Raw genomic sequence first — 18,856 nt, forward strand, 5'->3', positions numbered from 1 at the left:
TAAGGGAGCTAGGGCTTTACTCTTTGGAGAGAAGGAGGATGAGAGGAGACATGATAGAGGTGTACAAGATATTAAGAGGAATAGACAGAGTGGACAGCCAGTGCCTCTTCCCCAGGGCACCACTGCTCAGTACAAGAGGACATAGCTTTAAGGTAAGGGGTGGAAAGTTCAAGGAGGATATTAGAGTGATGCACCATCAATAACTCTCGGAGACGGGAGGCGAGATATAGGCTTTTATTGGCTGGAAGAAAGAACAAGCAGCAATTGACCACCACACTACATCCTGGAGACTGAGGCCGGGCCTATGTCTCCAATTGCCTTTATACCGGGGTCTGTGGGAGGAGCCACAGGAGCAGTCAGCAGAGGGGGTGTGTCCAGACAGGTATATGTAGTTCACCACATTGAGGAAGGTTTTTCACTCAGAGAGTGGTTGGTGCATGGAAAGCACTGCCTGGGTCAGTGGTGGAGGCAGATACACTAGAGAAGTTTAAGAGACTACTAGACAGGTATATGGAGGAATTTAAGGTGGAGGGTTATATGGGAAGCAGGGTTTAAGGATCGGCACAACATTGTGGGCCAAAGGGTCTGTACTGTGCTATACTATTCTATGTTCTATGTTTTATGGACATACAATCAGAATCAGGTTTATTTATTTTGGGCATGTGTTGTGAAATTTGTTAAATTAGCAGCAGCAGTTCAATGCAATACATAATACAGAAGAAAATAATAAAAAATAAATAAAACAATTACAGTATACTGTATGTATATTGAATAGATTAAAAATTGTGCAAAAACAGAAATATATGTTAAAAAAGTTAGGTAGTGTGCAAAGATTCAATGTCCATTTAGGAATCGGATGTGTGAGGGGAAGAAGCTGTTCCTGAATCACTGAGTCTGTGCCTTCAGGCTTCTGTACCTCCTGCCTGATGGTAACAGTGAGAAAAGGGCATGCCCTGGGTGCTGGAGGTCCTTAATAATGGACACTGTCTTTCTGAGACACCGCTCCTTGAAGATGTCCTGGTACTTTGTAGGCTAGTGCCCAAGATGGAACTGACTAGATTTACAACCTTCTGCAGCTTCTTTCGGTCCTGTGCAGTAGCCCCTCCATACCAGACAGTGATGCAGCCTGTCAGAATGCTCTCCACGGTACAACTATAGAAGTTTCTGAGTGTATTTGTTGACATACCAAATCTCTTCAAACTCCTAATAAAGTATAGCCACTGTCTTGCCTTCTTTAAAGCTGCATTGATATGTTGGGACCAGGTTAGCTCCTTAGAGATCTTGACACCCAGGAACTTGAAACTGCTCACTCTCTCCTCTTCTGATCCCTCTATGAGGATTGGTATGTGTTCCTTCCACTTACCCTTCCTGAAGTCCACAATCAGCTCTTTCGTCTTACTGACGTTGAGTGCCAGGTTGTTGCTGTGGCACCATTCCACTAGTTGGCATATCTCTCTCCTGTACACCCTCTCGTCACCATTTGAGATTCTACCAACAATGGTATCATCAGCAAATTTATAGATGTTATTTGAACTATGCCTAGCCACACAGTCATGTGTATAGAGAGTAGAGCACTGGGCTAAACACACTCCCTGAGGTGCGCCAGTGCTGATCGTCAGCAAGGAGGAGATGTTATCACCAATCAATCCATGTACATAAGCTATCTTATATATTTCTTGTGTTGTCTTTTGTGTTTTATATGGTGCCTCAGAACCGGAGTAACAATTCTTTCGTTCTCCGCTACACTTGCGTACTGGAACTGACACTGTTCGAATCTTTCATCTTGAGTGACAAGCATGCGAACAGCCCGGGCCGAGCGGACATGACGACAGGCGATGGGCGGTAACGCGAGTGATTGGCAGGGGAGGTCCCAGCACCCAATCTCGTGATTGACGAGAGGCACCGGAAGTGGGGCGTGTGCCGGATCAGGTGATGCAGTGAGAAGGCCGCGGCGGCGCCGCTCGCGTTACCGACATGGGCTGTTGTTACAGCAGCGAGGGCGACGGCAGCGAGCAGGTCCGGAGCTGCTGGGGGGGAACGGGGAGTCCGCGGCCGGGGGTGGGGTGGGGGGGCAACGGGTGTCCAGGCTCAGGGTTTCCACGACCCCGGGAAGGCCTCGGGCTCAGCACCCTCACTTCCCCGCCCCTCCGTGACAGGTCCTGGGATCAATTCTCCTGCCTCCGGGACTGACCCACCCTCCCCGGTACAGACCCCCGATCCCAGTCTGCACACCCATCCTCCCCCGACCCCGGTACAGGACCCACTCCCTGTCCTGAAGAGAATCCCGAATCCAGTCCATACACCTACCCTCCCCTGGTACAGACTCCTGACCCCGGTATGCACACCCTCCCTCCCCTATCCTGGTCCACACAACCTCCTTTCCCTGGTATGGACCCACCCTCCCCGGTACAGACCCCGAACCTGATCAACAGACCCTTCCCCCCCCACCCCAAGATGGAGGTGTGAAGGAAAGCACTGATCTTCATCCTCAATCCTCAGCTGCCTTGTGGCCATACCCACTCATGGGGAAGGCTTCGGGAGTAAACCCCGAGGAAGAATCCAGAGCTGGAGTCCCTAAGGAATTCCTACATTGAGTTCAGCGCTGACTGTAACTCCTGCACCGCTGCGGGTGCCAAACTTTCAGTCTCCGCCCTTCCTTTGGATTCATCAGCTGCATGGAGAAAGGGAGTCTGCTCCGTGGGCAACAGCTTGCTCTCCATATCGTACTGCCCTGGCCTGTGTATGATGTAAACAGCTGGGTCATCATACCTATGGTCGACCCCGACCAACGGAGAGCCTGATGACATTGAGGTCATCGGTCAATCATATCTGGACTAGAGGCCTGGATTAGTTGTAAGGAAAGATTGTACAAACTAGGGTTGTTTATCCTGGAGTGCCAGAAGCTGAGGGGAGACCTCATTGTGGTTTTTAAAATTAAGAGGCGTAGATTGTTAAGCAGTCAGAATCTTTTCCACAGGCTAGAAAGATCAGAATCATTGTTTTATGTTGTGAAATTGTTGTTTTGTAAAGGCAGTAGAGTGATATAAGTGTATATAAAATATAAGTTATACGAATAGTGCAGAGAGGAAAAAGTAGTGGTGGTGTAAGTGTTCCTGGTTTCATAGTGATGGCGGAGGGGAAGAAGCTGTTGCTGAAAGGTTGAGTCTGTGTGTTGAATGGGGTACCAGGGTAGTTGTTGAAACAGGCATGTGGTGTTTCACAGGCTCTTAGATAGAGATTTAGATGATAGATTTGTTGATGGAAAATCAATCTCCAATGGACAAAGCCTGGAGACTAGAGCCCTGGAGCTCCCTCCTGGAGTTGGGCGACCAACTGTGTCTGAGTTGGAGGACTAACAGTGTGGGTGTCAGGGAGGGAGGAGTATGGGTTTTTTTTTTGCTTGCTGTGCTCTGCTGAACGTTGTGGGAATGCAATGTGTGATAACACTTGCGGTGTGCTCCAGCACGTCCTCACATTGTGCTGATTATTAACAGGAATGAGGCATTTCACTGCCTGTGTGTGTGTGGTAAACCTGAATCAGAATTTGAAGGGATCCTGGATAATAGAGAGGAGGTGGTTTTGTGGAAATTGGCATCAGCACAACGTGTGGGCTGAATGGCCTGTCCACTGTTCTAACGGCATGGTGGTGTGACAGTTTCTTTCTTGTGTCTGATTGTGGGAGGAGGTGAGCGTTTGTTTGTACAGGAAGCTGGATTGTGGTATCTTGAAGAACTGGAGCCTCTGCAAGATTTCAGTGTCACTGGGGGAAAAAGAGAGAGAACCTTTGTGATACATACATTGAAACAGTGGAATGTGCCATTTGTGTCAATGACCAACACAGTCCGAGGATGTGCTGGAGTCGCCTCACTCCCAGTGGCAATGTGGCATGCCCACAAGTTGTCAACCCTAAGCCATGGAACATGGGAGAAAACTGGAGGAACCCATGGGGTTGTGGAGAGATCTTACAAACTCCTTACAGACAGTGGTGGGAATAGGGCCATTTCGGTGATTACAGGTGCCCTAATAGTGTTACACTACTGTGCTGCCAAAGTTGCAGTGGTCAAGCTAGAACAATTCTCTGCCTTTAGAGTAAATAGTAGAACTGACCATGACTCTGCTTAACTTTAGTCCCTGATCCTCCCAGTTGTCTCTGTGGGATTTGAACTACAGGTGTAGTCACTGACCCACGGTCTCTCTCCGGATATATGTGCATCCAGATAGCCAGCAGCTGAAGTATTTACTTTTGTGAGGTTCTGTCTGGAGGTTTCAGTGAGCACCTCATTTTCCTGTCAGACTGCTGCCCCCTCGGCGATACCGGCTGAAAGGAGCGCCAGGGTGGCACACTGGTGTAAAGCTTTACAGATCGAGATTCAGTTCTCACTGCCGTCTGTAAGGAATGTTCCAAAACAGTTCCGAGCTGTTGAAATATTTACAGTGATTGCTGTTTGTCTCTTTAGAAATGCGAACCCAGTTTGCATGCAGTGACCCTCATTAATGGGGTTCAATGTAGATTTGGAGGTTAATTGCTGAACCTTTCTGTGGGGTGATGTTAGGGTATTTTCTTGAGGGAAGTCATGAGATGATGCAAAACAGACCAGTACAGAACAGAAACAGGTCCTTTGGTCCACAGTGTTGTGTTGATGCAATTAAATTAGTAATCAAATGGCCAACTAAACTAATCCCTTCTGTCAACACAACGTTCATATCCCTCCATTTCCCTCACATTCATGTGCCTATCTAATTATGTCTTGTCTCGAATGTATCTGCCTCTACCACCACACCAGGCACTCACCATTACAGATCTATAAACCAATCATAAAAGCCAAAAGATCAGAACATAGAACACTACAGCACAGTACAGACCCTTGGTCCAACCTTTTAACCTGCTCCAAGATCCATCTTAACCCTTCCCTCCTACATAGCCTCAATTTTTCTATCATCTACGTGCTTATCTCTTAATGGCCCTAATGCATTTGCCTCTACCATCACCCCTGGCAGTGCGTTCCACACACCCACCACTCTGGGCCACGTGACCTCAGCAACCCCATTTAACTCTAACCTAATCATGGGGCAATTTACAATGGGGGAGGGAACTAGAGCACCCAGGGAAAACCCACAAATTCCAGGTGGAGGATGTACGGAGGCTCCTTACGGAATCGGACTCGGAACTCTGGAATGCCTTGAGCACTATTAGGGCACCTGTGATCACTGATAGGGGCTCTATTCCCACCACTGTCTGTAAGGAGTTTGTAAGTTCTCTCCACAACCCCATGGGTTCCTCCAGTTCCCTCCCATGTTCCAATAGTGGCATTGCGCTAACCTCTACACTACGGTGGTGCTCCTCTGGACCGGGAGTCCCGAATTTGTATTCACGGCACAGATACAATAACTAAATCTTCAAAGCACTTCAGTGGCCAGGCAGATGGTGACTTCTTTTTCTTCAGGAAGATATACACCTCTATCGTCACCTCTTGTCCTCCTTTGCTTTCCAGGGTTAGATTGGTGTTAAAAGGTCAGCACAACTTTATGGGCCAAAGGGCCAGGCTGTGCTGTACTGCTCTATGTTCTGATCTCTTGGCTTTTATGATTGGTTTATAAAGTTGACAATGCATAACTTCTCAATATTTGCTGTACTTGTTCAGTAGATCTGTTCTTGCTCCCTCCTTAATATCGTTCCTGTTGGTTTATGTCACTTCACACGGGTGTTCAGTTACGTCTGCCTGCTTCTTCCTGAAATCTATTAATATTGCCACTACTTACACTTCCAAGCCAGTAGCAGATATCAAAAGTTCTGTATTCGAGGCTGGAGTTCAGGAGTAGAGGCTCTCTGAGCTGTGTGTGAAGGACTGATAGACCCACAACCAGAGAAAAGGTTCTCACTATCATATCATTTAATTGTGTCAATTTATGGGGCACCAGGGTAGTGTAGGCGGTTAGCGCAGCAGTATTACAGCTTGGGGTGTCAGTGTAAACAGAAGAGAGCTAATTATAGGCCAGTTACCCTGACCTCAGTGCTTTGGAAGATGCGGACATTGATTGTTAAGGATGTGGTTTCAGGGTACTTAGAGGCACAGGATAAAATAGGCTCAGCGTTGTTTCCTTAAGGGAAGATCTTGCTTGACAAATCTATTGGAACTATTTGAGGAAATAACAGGCAGGATAGGCAAAGGAGAATCAGTGGATATTGTGTACTTGGATTTTTAGATGGCCTTTGACAAGGTGCTGCACGTGAGGCTGCTTAACAAACCCATGATATTACAGGAAAGATTTTAGCATGGATAGCGCTTTGGCTGATTGGCAGGGAATAAGGGAAGCCTTTTCTGATTGGCTGCCGGTGACTAGTGAATTGCAGGTGTCGGTATTGAGACCGCTTCTTTTGGTATGTCGTTGATTTGGATGTAGGAATTGATGGCTTGTGGCCAAGTTTGTGGACGATATGCAGATGGGTGGAGGTAGTTTTTGAGGAAACAGGCTGCCGAAGGACTTGGATGTGGAGAATGGGCAAAGAAGTGGCAAATGGAATACAGTGTTTGGAAGTGTATGGTGATGCGCTTTAGTAGAAGGGACAAAAGCGTAGACTATTTTCTAAATGGGCTGAAAATTCAAAAATTTGAGGTGAAAGGGGACTTGGGAGTCCTAGTGCAGAATTCCCTAAAGGTTAATTGTAATTAATTAATTAATTAACTAACTAATTGTTAATTAGTTGGTGTGGAAGGCAAATGTGATGTTGGCATTTGTTTTGAGAGGACTAGAATAGAAAAGCAAGGATGCAATGCTGAGGCTTTATAAGCATTGGTGAGGCTTCACAGAGTACTGTGAGCAGTTTTGGGTCCTTTAAGAAAGGACGTGCTGACATTGGAGAGGGTTCAGGAGGTTCACAAAAATAATTCTGGGAATGAAAGGGTTATTTTTTGAGGAGCATTTGATGGCTCTGGCCTTGCACTCACTGGGATTTAGAAGAATGGGAGGGGGATCTTATTGGAATGTATCAAATATTGAAAGGCCTATTTAGAGTGGATGTGGAGAAGATGTTTCCTATAGTGGGGGAGCCTAGGACCTGAGGGCACAGCCTCAGAATAGAGTGACATCCAATTAGAATGGAGATGAGGAATTTCTTTAGCCTGAGGGTGGTGAATCTGTGAAATTCATTGCCACAGGTGACTGTGGTTGCAGGTCATTGGTATATTTGAGGTGAAAGTTGGTAAGTTCTTGGTTAGTCAGGTTGTGAAAGGTTACAGAGAATGGGATTGAGAGGGAAAATGGATCAGCCATGGTGGAATGGTAGAGCAGTTTTGATGGGCTGAATGGCCTAATTCTAATTCTACCTCTTATGGTCTTTATGATAATGCTGGTGATATTTACTAGCAGAGACAGTATTGTGGGTGTAACATTGAGTGATAGGCTATAGTCATAGAACACTACAGCACAGAATTTGGCCCTTTCCTCATCCCGTTCATGCCAAACTATTAATCTGCCTCATCCCATTGACTTGTACCTGGACCATTGTCCTCCATACCATGTGTTCATCCAATCATCTCTTAAAAGTTGAAATGGAACCCACATCCACTGGCACCTCACTGCTCACTCTCACCACCCACTGAGTGGAAAAGCTGTCTTCATATTGTGCACTTACAAAGTAATCAAGTTTTTATTTGAAAAGTGGTCTATTGCTTCATATGTTACTTTCTTTAATGAAATACAAAATACAAAAATTTCTCCAACATTTAATCTTTTGAAAATGTTTGGAAATTTAAAATTTCTTTTTTCTACTGACACAAATGCAGAAAGCAAAAAGTAAACATCTAAAACAAAATTTGTATCAAAAATCTAGTGTGAGTGAGTGTTCTGCACAGCACTGTAAGTGACCAGAATGGCACACAATACTCCAAATGAGGCCTTACCAATATCTTGTACAACTTCTACATAACACCCCATCTCCTGTACTCTGATTTATGAAGGCCAATGTGCCAAAAAAATACAATTTGACGTTTCCCTATAACCCAGGTCCTCATGTCAAGGCAACATCCTTGAAAATTTTCTCTGTACTCTTCCAATCTTTCTTGTTTATAGGTGACCAGAACAGCACTCAATACCTGTACTTCAAACGAGGCTGCTTGCCTTTATCCTTTCCATCCCCCTAAGGACTAGCATGGCTAATCAGAAGATGAGGTGCCTTTGTTTTGCACTGCGCAGGATTAGTTCAAGAGGGGCAAGACGTAGAGGTCTGAAAGTGTACCAAGTCTACTCTAATCAAAGTCAAATTCAAAGTAAATTTATTGTCGAAGTACATATGTCACCAAATGCAATCCTGTGATTTATTTTCTTTCATGTAAACAGTAGAATCAATGAAAGGTAACACATAACAAAGACAAACAACCATTGTGCAAGAGACAAACTATGAAAATACAAAAATGAAAAAAAAGAAAGGAATAAATAAGCAATAAATAATGAGAATATTAGATGAAGCATACTTGAAAATGAGTCCATAGGTTTTGGGTACAGTTTAGTGTTGGGGCAAGTGAACTTAATCCCCTTGGTTCAAGAGCCTGATAGTTGGGGTAGTAACTTCCTGAAACAGATGGTGTGGGTCTTGAGGCTCCTGTACCACCTCCCTGATGGCAGTAGCAAGAAGAAAGCGTGACCTGGGGTTGGGGTCCTTCATGATCTCAGTGCATCAGAAAAGAGTGAATTTACTCACGGTGTTTTCTCCTTGATCTCCAGGAGCGCGAGGAGGGAAAGCCACTGCTCATCCCAGTCAGTAACCCACCAAGTAAATCGTCTGGAGGCGCTGATCACAACTACTCCAGTATTCCGTCATCTCGCTTCCCAGATGAACAAGCTCTGCTCAACACTATCCTCGCCAAGACGGCACAGTGAGTAACTGTCAGCCAGTCTGATCTCTGTGCTCAGGAGTACTGTGAGCAGTTCTGGGGCCACACATCTCAAAGGATGTGCTGGCATTGGAGACGGTCTGAGGATGTTCACAAGAATGATTCCGGGAATGGAGGGGTTAACATGTGAAGAACGTTTGATGGCTCTGGTCCTGTATTTGCTGGAGTTTAGTAGAATGAGAAGGATCTCACTGAAACGCAAGAAATATTGAGAGGTCTAGTTAGAGTGAGCGTGGAGAGGATGTTTCCTGTAGTTGGGGAGTTTAGTACCAGAGGGCATGGCCTCAGAATAGAAGGAATGTCCAGTTGGACAGAGATGAGCGATTTCTTTTGCCAGAGGGTAATGAATCTGTGGAATTCTTTGTTACATTTTGCTGTGGATGTCATTGGGTATTTTTAAAGTGGAGTTTGATAGATTCTTGATTACTAGGGTTTAAAGGTTAAGGGGAGAAGGCAGGAGAATGGGGTTGAGAGGGAAAATAAAATCATCCACGATGGAATGATGGAGCAGACTTGGGCCAATGGCCTAATTTATGTATTTTATTCCCTTAAAACATAAGAGAATGAGGTGTGACCTTACAGAAGTACTTAAAACTGAGAGCGCAGATGGTCCGAGTTGCCAGTAGAAGTGACTGAGGCAGGTACATTCATATCACTTGAGAAGCACTTGCAGAGGTCCATGGAGGAAAATGGGACACATACAGGAAATTGGGACTAACTAGGTAGGCTCTGCTACCTGACTCTATATGTTATTGTCTAAGTTGGGGAAAGAGGTGAGAGGAGAAAGAGGATTGGCAGCAGGTTGTCAAAGTGCTATGACATGGATTCTCTCACCTCCATACTTCCCATGTGGGTCAGAGATATTTTAAATAAGACATAAGAGCACTATTAGGCCATTCAGCCCATTGAGTCCGTTCCACCATTCCATCATGGCTGATTCAGTATCCCTCTTAAACCCTATTCTTTGACTTCTCCCCTCAGCCTTTGACCAATCAAACTCCACTTTAAATTTACTCAATGACTTGGCAATGAATTCCACAGATTCACCGCCCTCTGGCTAAAGAAATTCCTCCTCATCTCTGTTCTAAAATGTCGTCCCTCAATTTTGTGGCTGAGCCCTCTGGTCTTAGACTCTCCCACCATTGGAGATGTCCTCTCCATGTCCAAGTTGCCCTTGGGCTTTCTCATTGCTGTCTTGGTGTTTTCAGAAAGGGGGTAATTGAGGTACACCATGTGTGGATGAGACCAGTTCCTCTCAGGTAACCTTCACCTATGTGTGTCTGCCATAACATATTGTCCCTGGGAGAGGTGACAGCAGGGACAGCGTGGTCATTTGATTGGCTGGGGGGAGTGACAGCATGGTCATTTGATTGGCTGGGGGGTGTGAAGTGGGTGACAGCAGGGACAGTGTTGTCATTTGATTGGCTGGGGGGAGTGACAGCATGGTCATTTGATTGGCTGGGGGGTGTGAGGGGGTGACAGCAGGAACAGCGTGGTCATTTGATTGGCTGGGGGGAGTGATGCTTCATGCTGCACATCACTAATGAGCTGCTCTTTTCCCTCCCCAGTAATATCATAGACGTGTCAGCCGCAGATTCACAGGGCATGGAACAGCACGAGTACATGGACCGTGCGCGTCAGTACAGGTAGGCCCAAAGCGTGATCCTGCGGTAAACGTCCCTGACAGTCTATGTATGTAGACCAATCAACCTACCAACTCCATACGTCTTTGGGTACGCGGTCACGGGGGAAAAAGTACAAACTCTGTAGAGACTGTGGCAGGAATTGAACCCTAATTGGTGATTGTTGGAGGCAGCCTGTCCTGGGGATGGAGGCCTGTCTGTGAGGGTGGAAAAGGGGCTTCGTTTGTTATATTGCCGTTGTTGTTCTGCTGAGCCATTGTGGTCTCGCTATGTTGGCACTGTAGTGCGTGGCAACACTTGCGGACTGCCCCCTGCAAATCCTTGTGTTGCGTTGGTTTCTCTGTATGTTTTGATGTACGTGATAAATGATCTGATCTAACATCGAAACACAATGAATGCATTGTTTGCATCAGCACAGTCCAAGGATGTGCTGGGGGCAGCCCGCAAGTGTGGCCTGCTTCTGGCACCAACATAGCATGCCCACAACTCTAACACTAACTGGTACATCTTTGGAATGTGGGAGGAAACTGGAGCACCCGGAGGAAACCCACGCGGTCATGGGGATAACATACAAACTCTTTAAAAACAGCAGTGGGAATTGAACCCGGCTTGCTGGCACTGTAAAGTGTTACTCTAACTGCTATGTATACTGTGCTACTTTGACATGCTTCATTTGTACTTGTGTGGGTCAGTGCTGGTAGGGCTGTGGTGAGCTTTTCTCTGCCTCCTGTGGTTTAACTCTGCTTGTTTTGCCAGCACGAGGTTAGCGATGATCAGCGGCTCGACCCAGTGCAAGCGAGCGACGACACTGCCTGCACTAACCAGCCAGCCGCACCAGGTTCTGGCTAGTGACCCTGTGCCCTATTCAGACATTCAGCAGGTAGGTGGTGTTCCTACACGTTGGGACCAGGGACAGGCGCGTCTGCATATTTAGGGGCAGGGCAAGAGTGAGTTTGGGTGGGTGGTGTGGATATTTGACCTTAAGCAGAAGTAGACTATTCAGCCTGTCAAAACATGCTCTGACATTCAATTGTGGCTGATTAATTATCCCTTTGAACGCCATTCTCCTGCCTTCTCCCTGTAACCTTTGACACGCTGACTAATCAAGAACTTATCAACCTCCTCTTTAAACATACCCATTGACTTTGCCTCCATAACCGTATGTGGCAATGGATTCACAGATTCACAACCCTCTAACTAAAGAAATTCTTCGATAAAGAAACTAGAAGGAGGGCTGTTCCCAGAGATTGTGATCCTTCATTGTAACTGAATGAGTGAAAAAACAGGAACAAAGCAGTTCTGGTCACTCACCTATAGGTGAGAGATCAAAGAGTGCAGAGAAAATTTACAAGTATGTTGCTGGGACTTGAGTACCTGAGTCATAGGGAAAGGTTGAATAGGTATTTGGCATATTGGTTGTCATGAATCTGAGTATTGTACAAGAGATGGGGTGTTATGTTGAAATTGTATGAGACATTGGTGAGGACTAAGGACTAATTTGGAGTATTGTGTGCAGTTCTGGTCACCTTCCTACAGGAAGGATGTAAATAAGGTTGTAAGGGCAGAGAAAATTTTAAAGAATATTGCTGGGACTTGACATGAGTTATAGGGAAAGGTTGAATAGGTTAGGACTTCATTCCCTGGAGCATAGGAGAATGAGGGGAGACTTGACTGAGGTGTACAAAATTTATGGGTATAGATAGGGTGAATGCACCCAACTAGGGTTGGGTGAGATTAGAATTAGGGGTCATGGTTCAAGGGTGAAAGGTGAAAAGTTTGAGGGGGTTAATTCACTCGGGGTGATGAAAGTATGGAATAGTTGCCAGTAGAAGTGGTGATGCGGGGTTTAAGAGAAATTTGGATAGGTACATGACTGAGAGAGATAAGCAGAGCTGTGGTCCGGGTGCAGGTCGATGGGGCTACACAGTAAGAGGCTGGCACAAACTAGATGGGCTGAAGTGTTCTATGACTGTAATTCTGAATATAAAGATTAAATTGTCAGATGCATATGCTAGTTTACCCGCTCTCCCCCTCGATATGGTTGCAGTTATTTATTAATCTCATGGTCGTGTATCCTGAGTGGGTTTCATGATTCCGGATGGTTTAATGTCATTTCCAGTGTAAAGGAGAACAAAATAATCATTACTCAAGATCTGATGCAGAACCAAAAATCCCACAAAAAAGATAAAGAACACGATATTAAAAAAAAACAATATAAATACAATAAAATAGCTTATATACATTAATTGTATGTCCATAAAGTGACACTAGGCATGGGAGTGTCTGTACACATAAGGTGACTGACAGGAAATGATAAAGTAGTGGTGGTTGGGGGTGTGGAGGGGTTGGTTAGTGGGTGGAGGTGTTGATCAGCCTCACTGCTTGGGGAAAGTAACTTTTTGAGTCTGGTGGAGCTGGTGTGGATGCTATGTAGCCTCCTCCTTGATGGGAGTGGGACAGACAGTCCATGAGCAGGGTAGGTGGGATCTTGCACGATGTTACTGGCCTTTTTCTGGCAACTTTCTGTATAGATGTTCTTGATGGTGTTGGGCAGTTTTGACAACCCGTTGCAGATCCTTCCTGTCGGCCGCAGAGCAGTTTCCATACCAGACAGTGATGCTGCTTGTTAGGATGCTCCCTACTGTGCAGCTGTATCCTGAGTGGAGGTTTGGATGTGGTTAGGGTGATGGGGTAGCTAATTGATTCATCTCAATAATCGAGTATCTTGATGAGAGTTTTAGATGTGGTTGGGTATCATCTCAGTGATGGTGTATCCTGATTGGAGTTTGGATTTCCTCTCTCGGCAGGTCTCTAAAATCGCAGCGTATGCATCAAGTGCACTTTCCAAATCAAGGTGGATGCCAAGGAAGAGCTGGTGGTGCAGTTTGCCATCCCGTGACCATCCTGTTCCAGACCTCCCGCCAAGACTTTAATACTGGGACTAACTAACTAGAGATATAGACCTTCCGCGCCAGAGTCAGACCCACACATCACGCCTTTTTAATTAAGTCTGTTTACACTGATTTTTCTAGAAGTCCTTTTTTTTTGTCAGTGTGATTTACGACATTGGCAGACTTTATGAAACACTTTGCAGCTCTTAAATAGCTGTCTGTTTTTGTTTATTCCTCTGCCACCCCCTGCTATTCAGTGACCAATCGAGTATCTGTTCACCCCTGAGGAGCAGCAGATCATTCTGACTGAATGAGCACGTCACGTCTTTAGTCCTTGTGACAGGCTTTTTCTGTCTCGAGGTATTGGTTTCATAATTACTGTTCCAGGTTTGTTTTTCTCGATGCATTCTAACAATGGCTGTTTCTGAAGATCTGAGAGTTGTAACTTGTGAATATATTTGGAGTTGATTGTGTTTTCTTTTTGCCCTTGTCTCTGGTGTGGGGAGGGAGTAGGGGAGAGGGGTTGTGTGAACATTGCCGTAGGTTACCGGTAGCTGGTGCAGAGCTGCTGTGAATGACCCTGTCACCACCTCTCCCTGGTGGTTTTGCATGTGTGTGTGTGTGTTTCACAGAGGACTTTGCCACTCCTCGCCATCTCTACTGATGCAAATCTCCTCTACTCTGCGCTGGCTGCGTTCAGCTCAGATTGTGAGTTTTGCCTTGGCTTCTGGGGTGCATTGTTGTGTATGGAGTGTGAGAAATCTGCTGTGAATTGGGATCCAAATTCCTGTTTCAGGATTGTCGCTAGAAGATGTCGATTAATGGCAGGGCTGAATGCACTGTTCTAATTTCTCGTACTGGTATGACCGTTGTTCCTGCACTCAGGCCACCGGAGAACAATCTTAACATGTCAGTCATTTTAAAAAATCACTCAGTCCTTTCTGAAGTCCTGGTAATGATAACCACAGATACCTAATATGTGAAGCTGAGAAAGTTCCTGCAGTTGCCCCATTTCACCTGTCCACAGTGATGGGATTGAAAGGTGGAGCTGGATCCAAGGGGCAGAAATTGTATGACAGTCTCTCATTCTGTCAAAAGCTCTTTGAAACTCCCCCCTCCACCATTACACATTCGATGGCTCAGTAATCAACAACCCCCTCTTCAATTCTGCTCACAATTCTGAGTAGTTTTAGTGCAATCTCTTTATTCAATCGGACTGTGACTGAGGCTGCAATCTTGGGAGTGGGTTCTGACCGAGGGGAAGATCTGATGCTGTTACTTCACTGGGCCCATTCTGGAACCGGAGAAGTTAGAATGGAGTGGGGCAACAGACAACTGTAAAGGAGAGCAGTTTTTCAGCCCTGGTTTTAGGAGATAACAGTAAAATGACTTGGGTCTTCATCTTGTCATTTTCTACCTTCCACAGCTGACCACTGTTTCTGGGAGTTTAATTTAAACTTAATATTTCAACTTTAAATTTAATATTTGAATCAGTTTTTCTCCTTGCCATCCAATCTCCACAGTCTGCCCTACAAATAATATTTTAGTCTGCTGTTAACATGGGATCCAATTTCCAACAGCTTTGAGAGATGCTTCTTCTCCAGGGAGGGGGTGTGAAGTTCAGCTTGCACTGTTCACTCTTTCACAGATGTTGGTGACTCTCAAGATTCAGGGTGAGACAATCTGCAAAAATTCGACCTAGCTAGCTGGGCACGAGGTCGGTGTAGTGACCAATCACCTGGTGTTTATTGACGTGTTTACTCGGGTGCATTCTGATGGATTTGAGTTCAGTAATGAGCTATCTTCCTGCTGGGTTAAGGATAATAGCTCCCTGGAGCTCAAAAGAACTGTCAGAAAATAAGGCCCCAAAACCAGCCTGCTTCCAATGTTTAATCGGATTAGCCTATTTATTCTCTGCTTTTCTTGTCTCTCTTCCCCCCCCCCCCCCTTCTCAGGTGAGAAAACTTTATAGTTTAGATTTTTTGTTGTAGATTTTTTCTGTTATAATCTTTCCCTTTCCTGCACCTGTATTCTATTGAAACAATGAGGGTCATGTCAGTGTGCAACACAGCAGGACAGACATGAGCAGCTTTGCTGTTTTGATGGATTTCATAGAGATGTGATGGCATTCTCTTTTTTTTGTTTTATATCAAATAAAATTGGATTTGAAGATGAGTTGATTGAAAGCCCTGTTGCACCTTTTCTCTCTTTGGCTTGTTAACTCCCAGCACTTGCCTCTTGAGGTATTGGCATCTGTCATGTCATTTGATCTGTAGGTACCACAGAATCATTTCTGTTTCGGTCCCTTGAGAAGGAGCTTCAGTCCCCACTCCAGAGGTGGGAAGGGCAGGTAGCAAGTCAGTGTTTTCAACTGGTTCTGGAACCCAGCTCTGTTTGAACGTCTTGTCTTTTGGGCTGAGATGGTGAAGGGGAGCCTGTCTGTTCCTGGATTGAGACGGTGAAGGGGAGCCTGCCTGTTCCTGGATTGAGATGGTGGAAGCCTGTGTGATCCCAGAAAAATGTAAATCAAAGTCCTATCTGAACATAGAGCATCATGTTGAGGCCCATATTTATCTATTGGTGATGTTTAAGTGTGGACCTGAGTATTATTTTTTGTGGGGTCCAACTGTGCATGAAAATACATTCCTCACAGCAGTGACTTTGTGAAGCAGTTAAATGTTGTCCAGGATGTTCTAAATCAAGCGAATCAAGTTTTTAAATGCTTCTGCAGCATTTGCTCAAATCTCTGCTGTTTTACACTCGGAAGTGCAGAGACCTTTGCCCTCCCCCCCCCCCCCCCCCCCCCCCCCGGACCCTGTCCCTGAGGTCTGAGGGGGCAAAGTCGCCCGTCCACCTCCAGTGATAATCTTTCCTGCGTCTCTTGGACGGTGAGCAATTTGAGGACACACTATGATAACTTTGCAGTTATATAACAGGGTGGCAATCCGTTTGCACACCAACTAGACACTCAGCACATCACCAGGGCAATGGAAGGGGCTGCTTCCTTGGGGGTGGGAGGTGGGGGCAGATGTTACAACATTTAACTGGTGTCACTTGGAATCACAAGTTGAGTAAGATGTGCTGAATTCACCCTGTCTGGATCAAAAATAAACTTCACAAATACATCAGCTTTGTCTGCCTGCTCACACTTGAAGGGAGAGTCTATGGAAGTCTCTGGCTAGGAAGTACTTTGATTAAAATGTGATCCTCTCTATTTAACTTGCTGCAGGTAAGATGGAGATTAGCTTTACCTGTCACAGGTTCATCAAACCATATACTCAGTGGCCACTTTATTAGGTACACCTGTACCCCTTAATGCAAACATCTAATCACCCAATCGTGGGAGCAACTCCATGCGTAAAAACATGCAGACATGGTCAAGAGGTTCAGTTGTTGTTCAGACCAAATATCACAATGGGAAGAAATGTGATCAACATAAATGACTTTGACCTTTGAATGGTTGTTGGTGCCAGACAGTGGTTTAAGTATCAGAAACTGATCTGGCATTTTCACGCACAAGTCTTTAGTTTACAATGAAAAGAAATCCAATGAGTGGTTGTTCCGTGGGTGAAAACATCTAGAGGTCAGAGAATGTCCAGACTAGTTCAAGGTGACGGTAACTCAAATAACCACACGTTACAGCAGTGATGTGCAGAAGAGCATCCCCAAAGGCGTAACTCATCAAATTTTGTAGTGGATAGGCTACAGAAGACATCTGGTTCCACTCCCGTACCTAATAAAGTTGCCACTGAGTGTATTTAATTTTTTTTCGAGTTACAATTAATTTTACTCAACAGATAGTTGTAATTGGGGTAGCATGTCAGCATAGTGATTAGCACTACTCTCTTACAGTACCAGCAACCCGGGTTCAATTCCTGCTGCTGCCTGTAAGGAATTTGCACGTCCTCTCTGTGACCACATGAGTTTCCTCCTACAGCCTAAAGACATACCAGTTGGTGGGTTAATTAGTCATTATAAATTGTCCCATGGCGAGGCTAGGATTAAATTCGGTGTTTGCTGGGTGGATCAGTCAGAAGGGCCTATTCTGCACTGTGCCTCAATAAATAATTTGAAAGGCTTCAATGAGATACCTTCCCCCATTCCTCTAAACTTCAGTGAGGACAAGCCCAGAGCTATCAAACGCTCCTCATACATTAACCCTTTCATTCCTGAGATAATTCTTGTGAATCTCCTCTGGCACTCCAATGCCAACACGGCCCTTCTTTGTAAGTGTGGTCTTTATAAAGCCTCAGCCTATTCCTATCAGCTGCCATTTGGCTGAAGGAACTTAGCAGTGTAGCCAGCATCAGCGGAGGGAAATGAACGGTGAGGATTTCAGGTTGAGACAGTTGTCGTCCACTTCCCTTGAAAGATGCTGCTTGTCTCTCCAGTGCCTTTGTACATTTCTCCAGACTTACCCAATGAGCAGTGGTGGGTGGGTCACAAGAACGTTTGCAGTTGGATTGAGAAAGAGGAAGGAGGAAGGCGATTGCCTAAGACCTGAAACTAGTTCTGTAACAACTACAGCTTAAATAGGCTATTCAGCCCATGTGATTCATGACCTTCCTTCCAAACTATTAGCAAATCAGTTCCCTCTCAAAACCTTCCACTGCCTGGGGAATAACTAACAAAATGCTGGAGAAACTGTTTCTGGAGAGAACTCAGAAACTGGTGGTATCTATGGAAGGAATGGACAGTTGATGTACCAGGTGGAGATCCTTCCTCAGAGCTGAATGAGTAGATGGTCTTGACCCAAAATGCCAACTGTCCATTCCTCTCCATGGCTGCTGCCTGACCTGCTAAGTTGCTCTGGCACGTTGTGTGTGTTCTGGATTTCCAGCATCTTGTGTCGCCATTGTGAAGAGTGAGTCCCTGTTCACAGGAGGAGGACTTTTGGTATAAATTAGTTCAAGATTGACATATTGTTGGCTAAATGACCCACCCAGTGCTGTACTGTTCTCTGCCCTCACTAATGGGAGTTTCACAGGGAACACGACCACAGGTCTTTCAAACTGAGGTTCATAGAAACATCTCAGATAGGGTGGCAGGTCCATGGAGTTCTCTGCCCCAGTGGGTGTTGGAAGGTGGGAGTACTGTATATAATGAGGAAGGGCTTGAATAGTTGTCCTATGAGAAGAAAAAGGAAGTTATAGACTTTATTCTGCAGATGCTGGAGGAACTCGGCATCTATGGAAATTAATAAACTGTCAACGTTTCTGGCCAACACCATTCTTCAGGACTGGAAAGGAAGATGCCAGAATAATTCTAATAATAATTCTCAGTGTCAGCCTGAAATGTTGACTGTTTATTCATTTCCATAGATGGTGCCTGACCTGCTGAGTTCCTCCAGCATTTTGTGCATGTTGCTCAGGAAAAGGAAATTGCCAGTTTGAGTAATTTTATGGCAAAAGATTCAATGTTCTGATCAGTT

General features: G+C 45.3%; 1 protein-coding gene across 1 annotated transcript; it reads left to right on the plus strand.

The window, feature by feature from the left end:
- The first annotated feature begins 1,864 nt into the window (after positions 1–1,864).
- lamtor1 (late endosomal/lysosomal adaptor, MAPK and MTOR activator 1) lies at positions 1,865–16,550 on the plus strand. Its single transcript, XM_073044364.1, is given in 6 exon segments — positions 1,865–2,016; positions 8,722–8,873; positions 10,460–10,537; positions 11,291–11,414; positions 13,342–13,375; positions 13,378–16,550. Coding segments are annotated over 6 exon segments (486 nt in total). The 5' UTR covers positions 1,865–1,974; the 3' UTR covers positions 13,434–16,550.
- The last annotated feature ends 2,306 nt before the right edge of the window (positions 16,551–18,856 follow it).

This window comes from Hemitrygon akajei, chromosome 4 (genome assembly GCF_048418815.1).
Source record: "Hemitrygon akajei chromosome 4, sHemAka1.3, whole genome shotgun sequence".
Lineage (NCBI taxonomy): Eukaryota > Metazoa > Chordata > Chondrichthyes > Myliobatiformes > Dasyatidae > Hemitrygon > Hemitrygon akajei.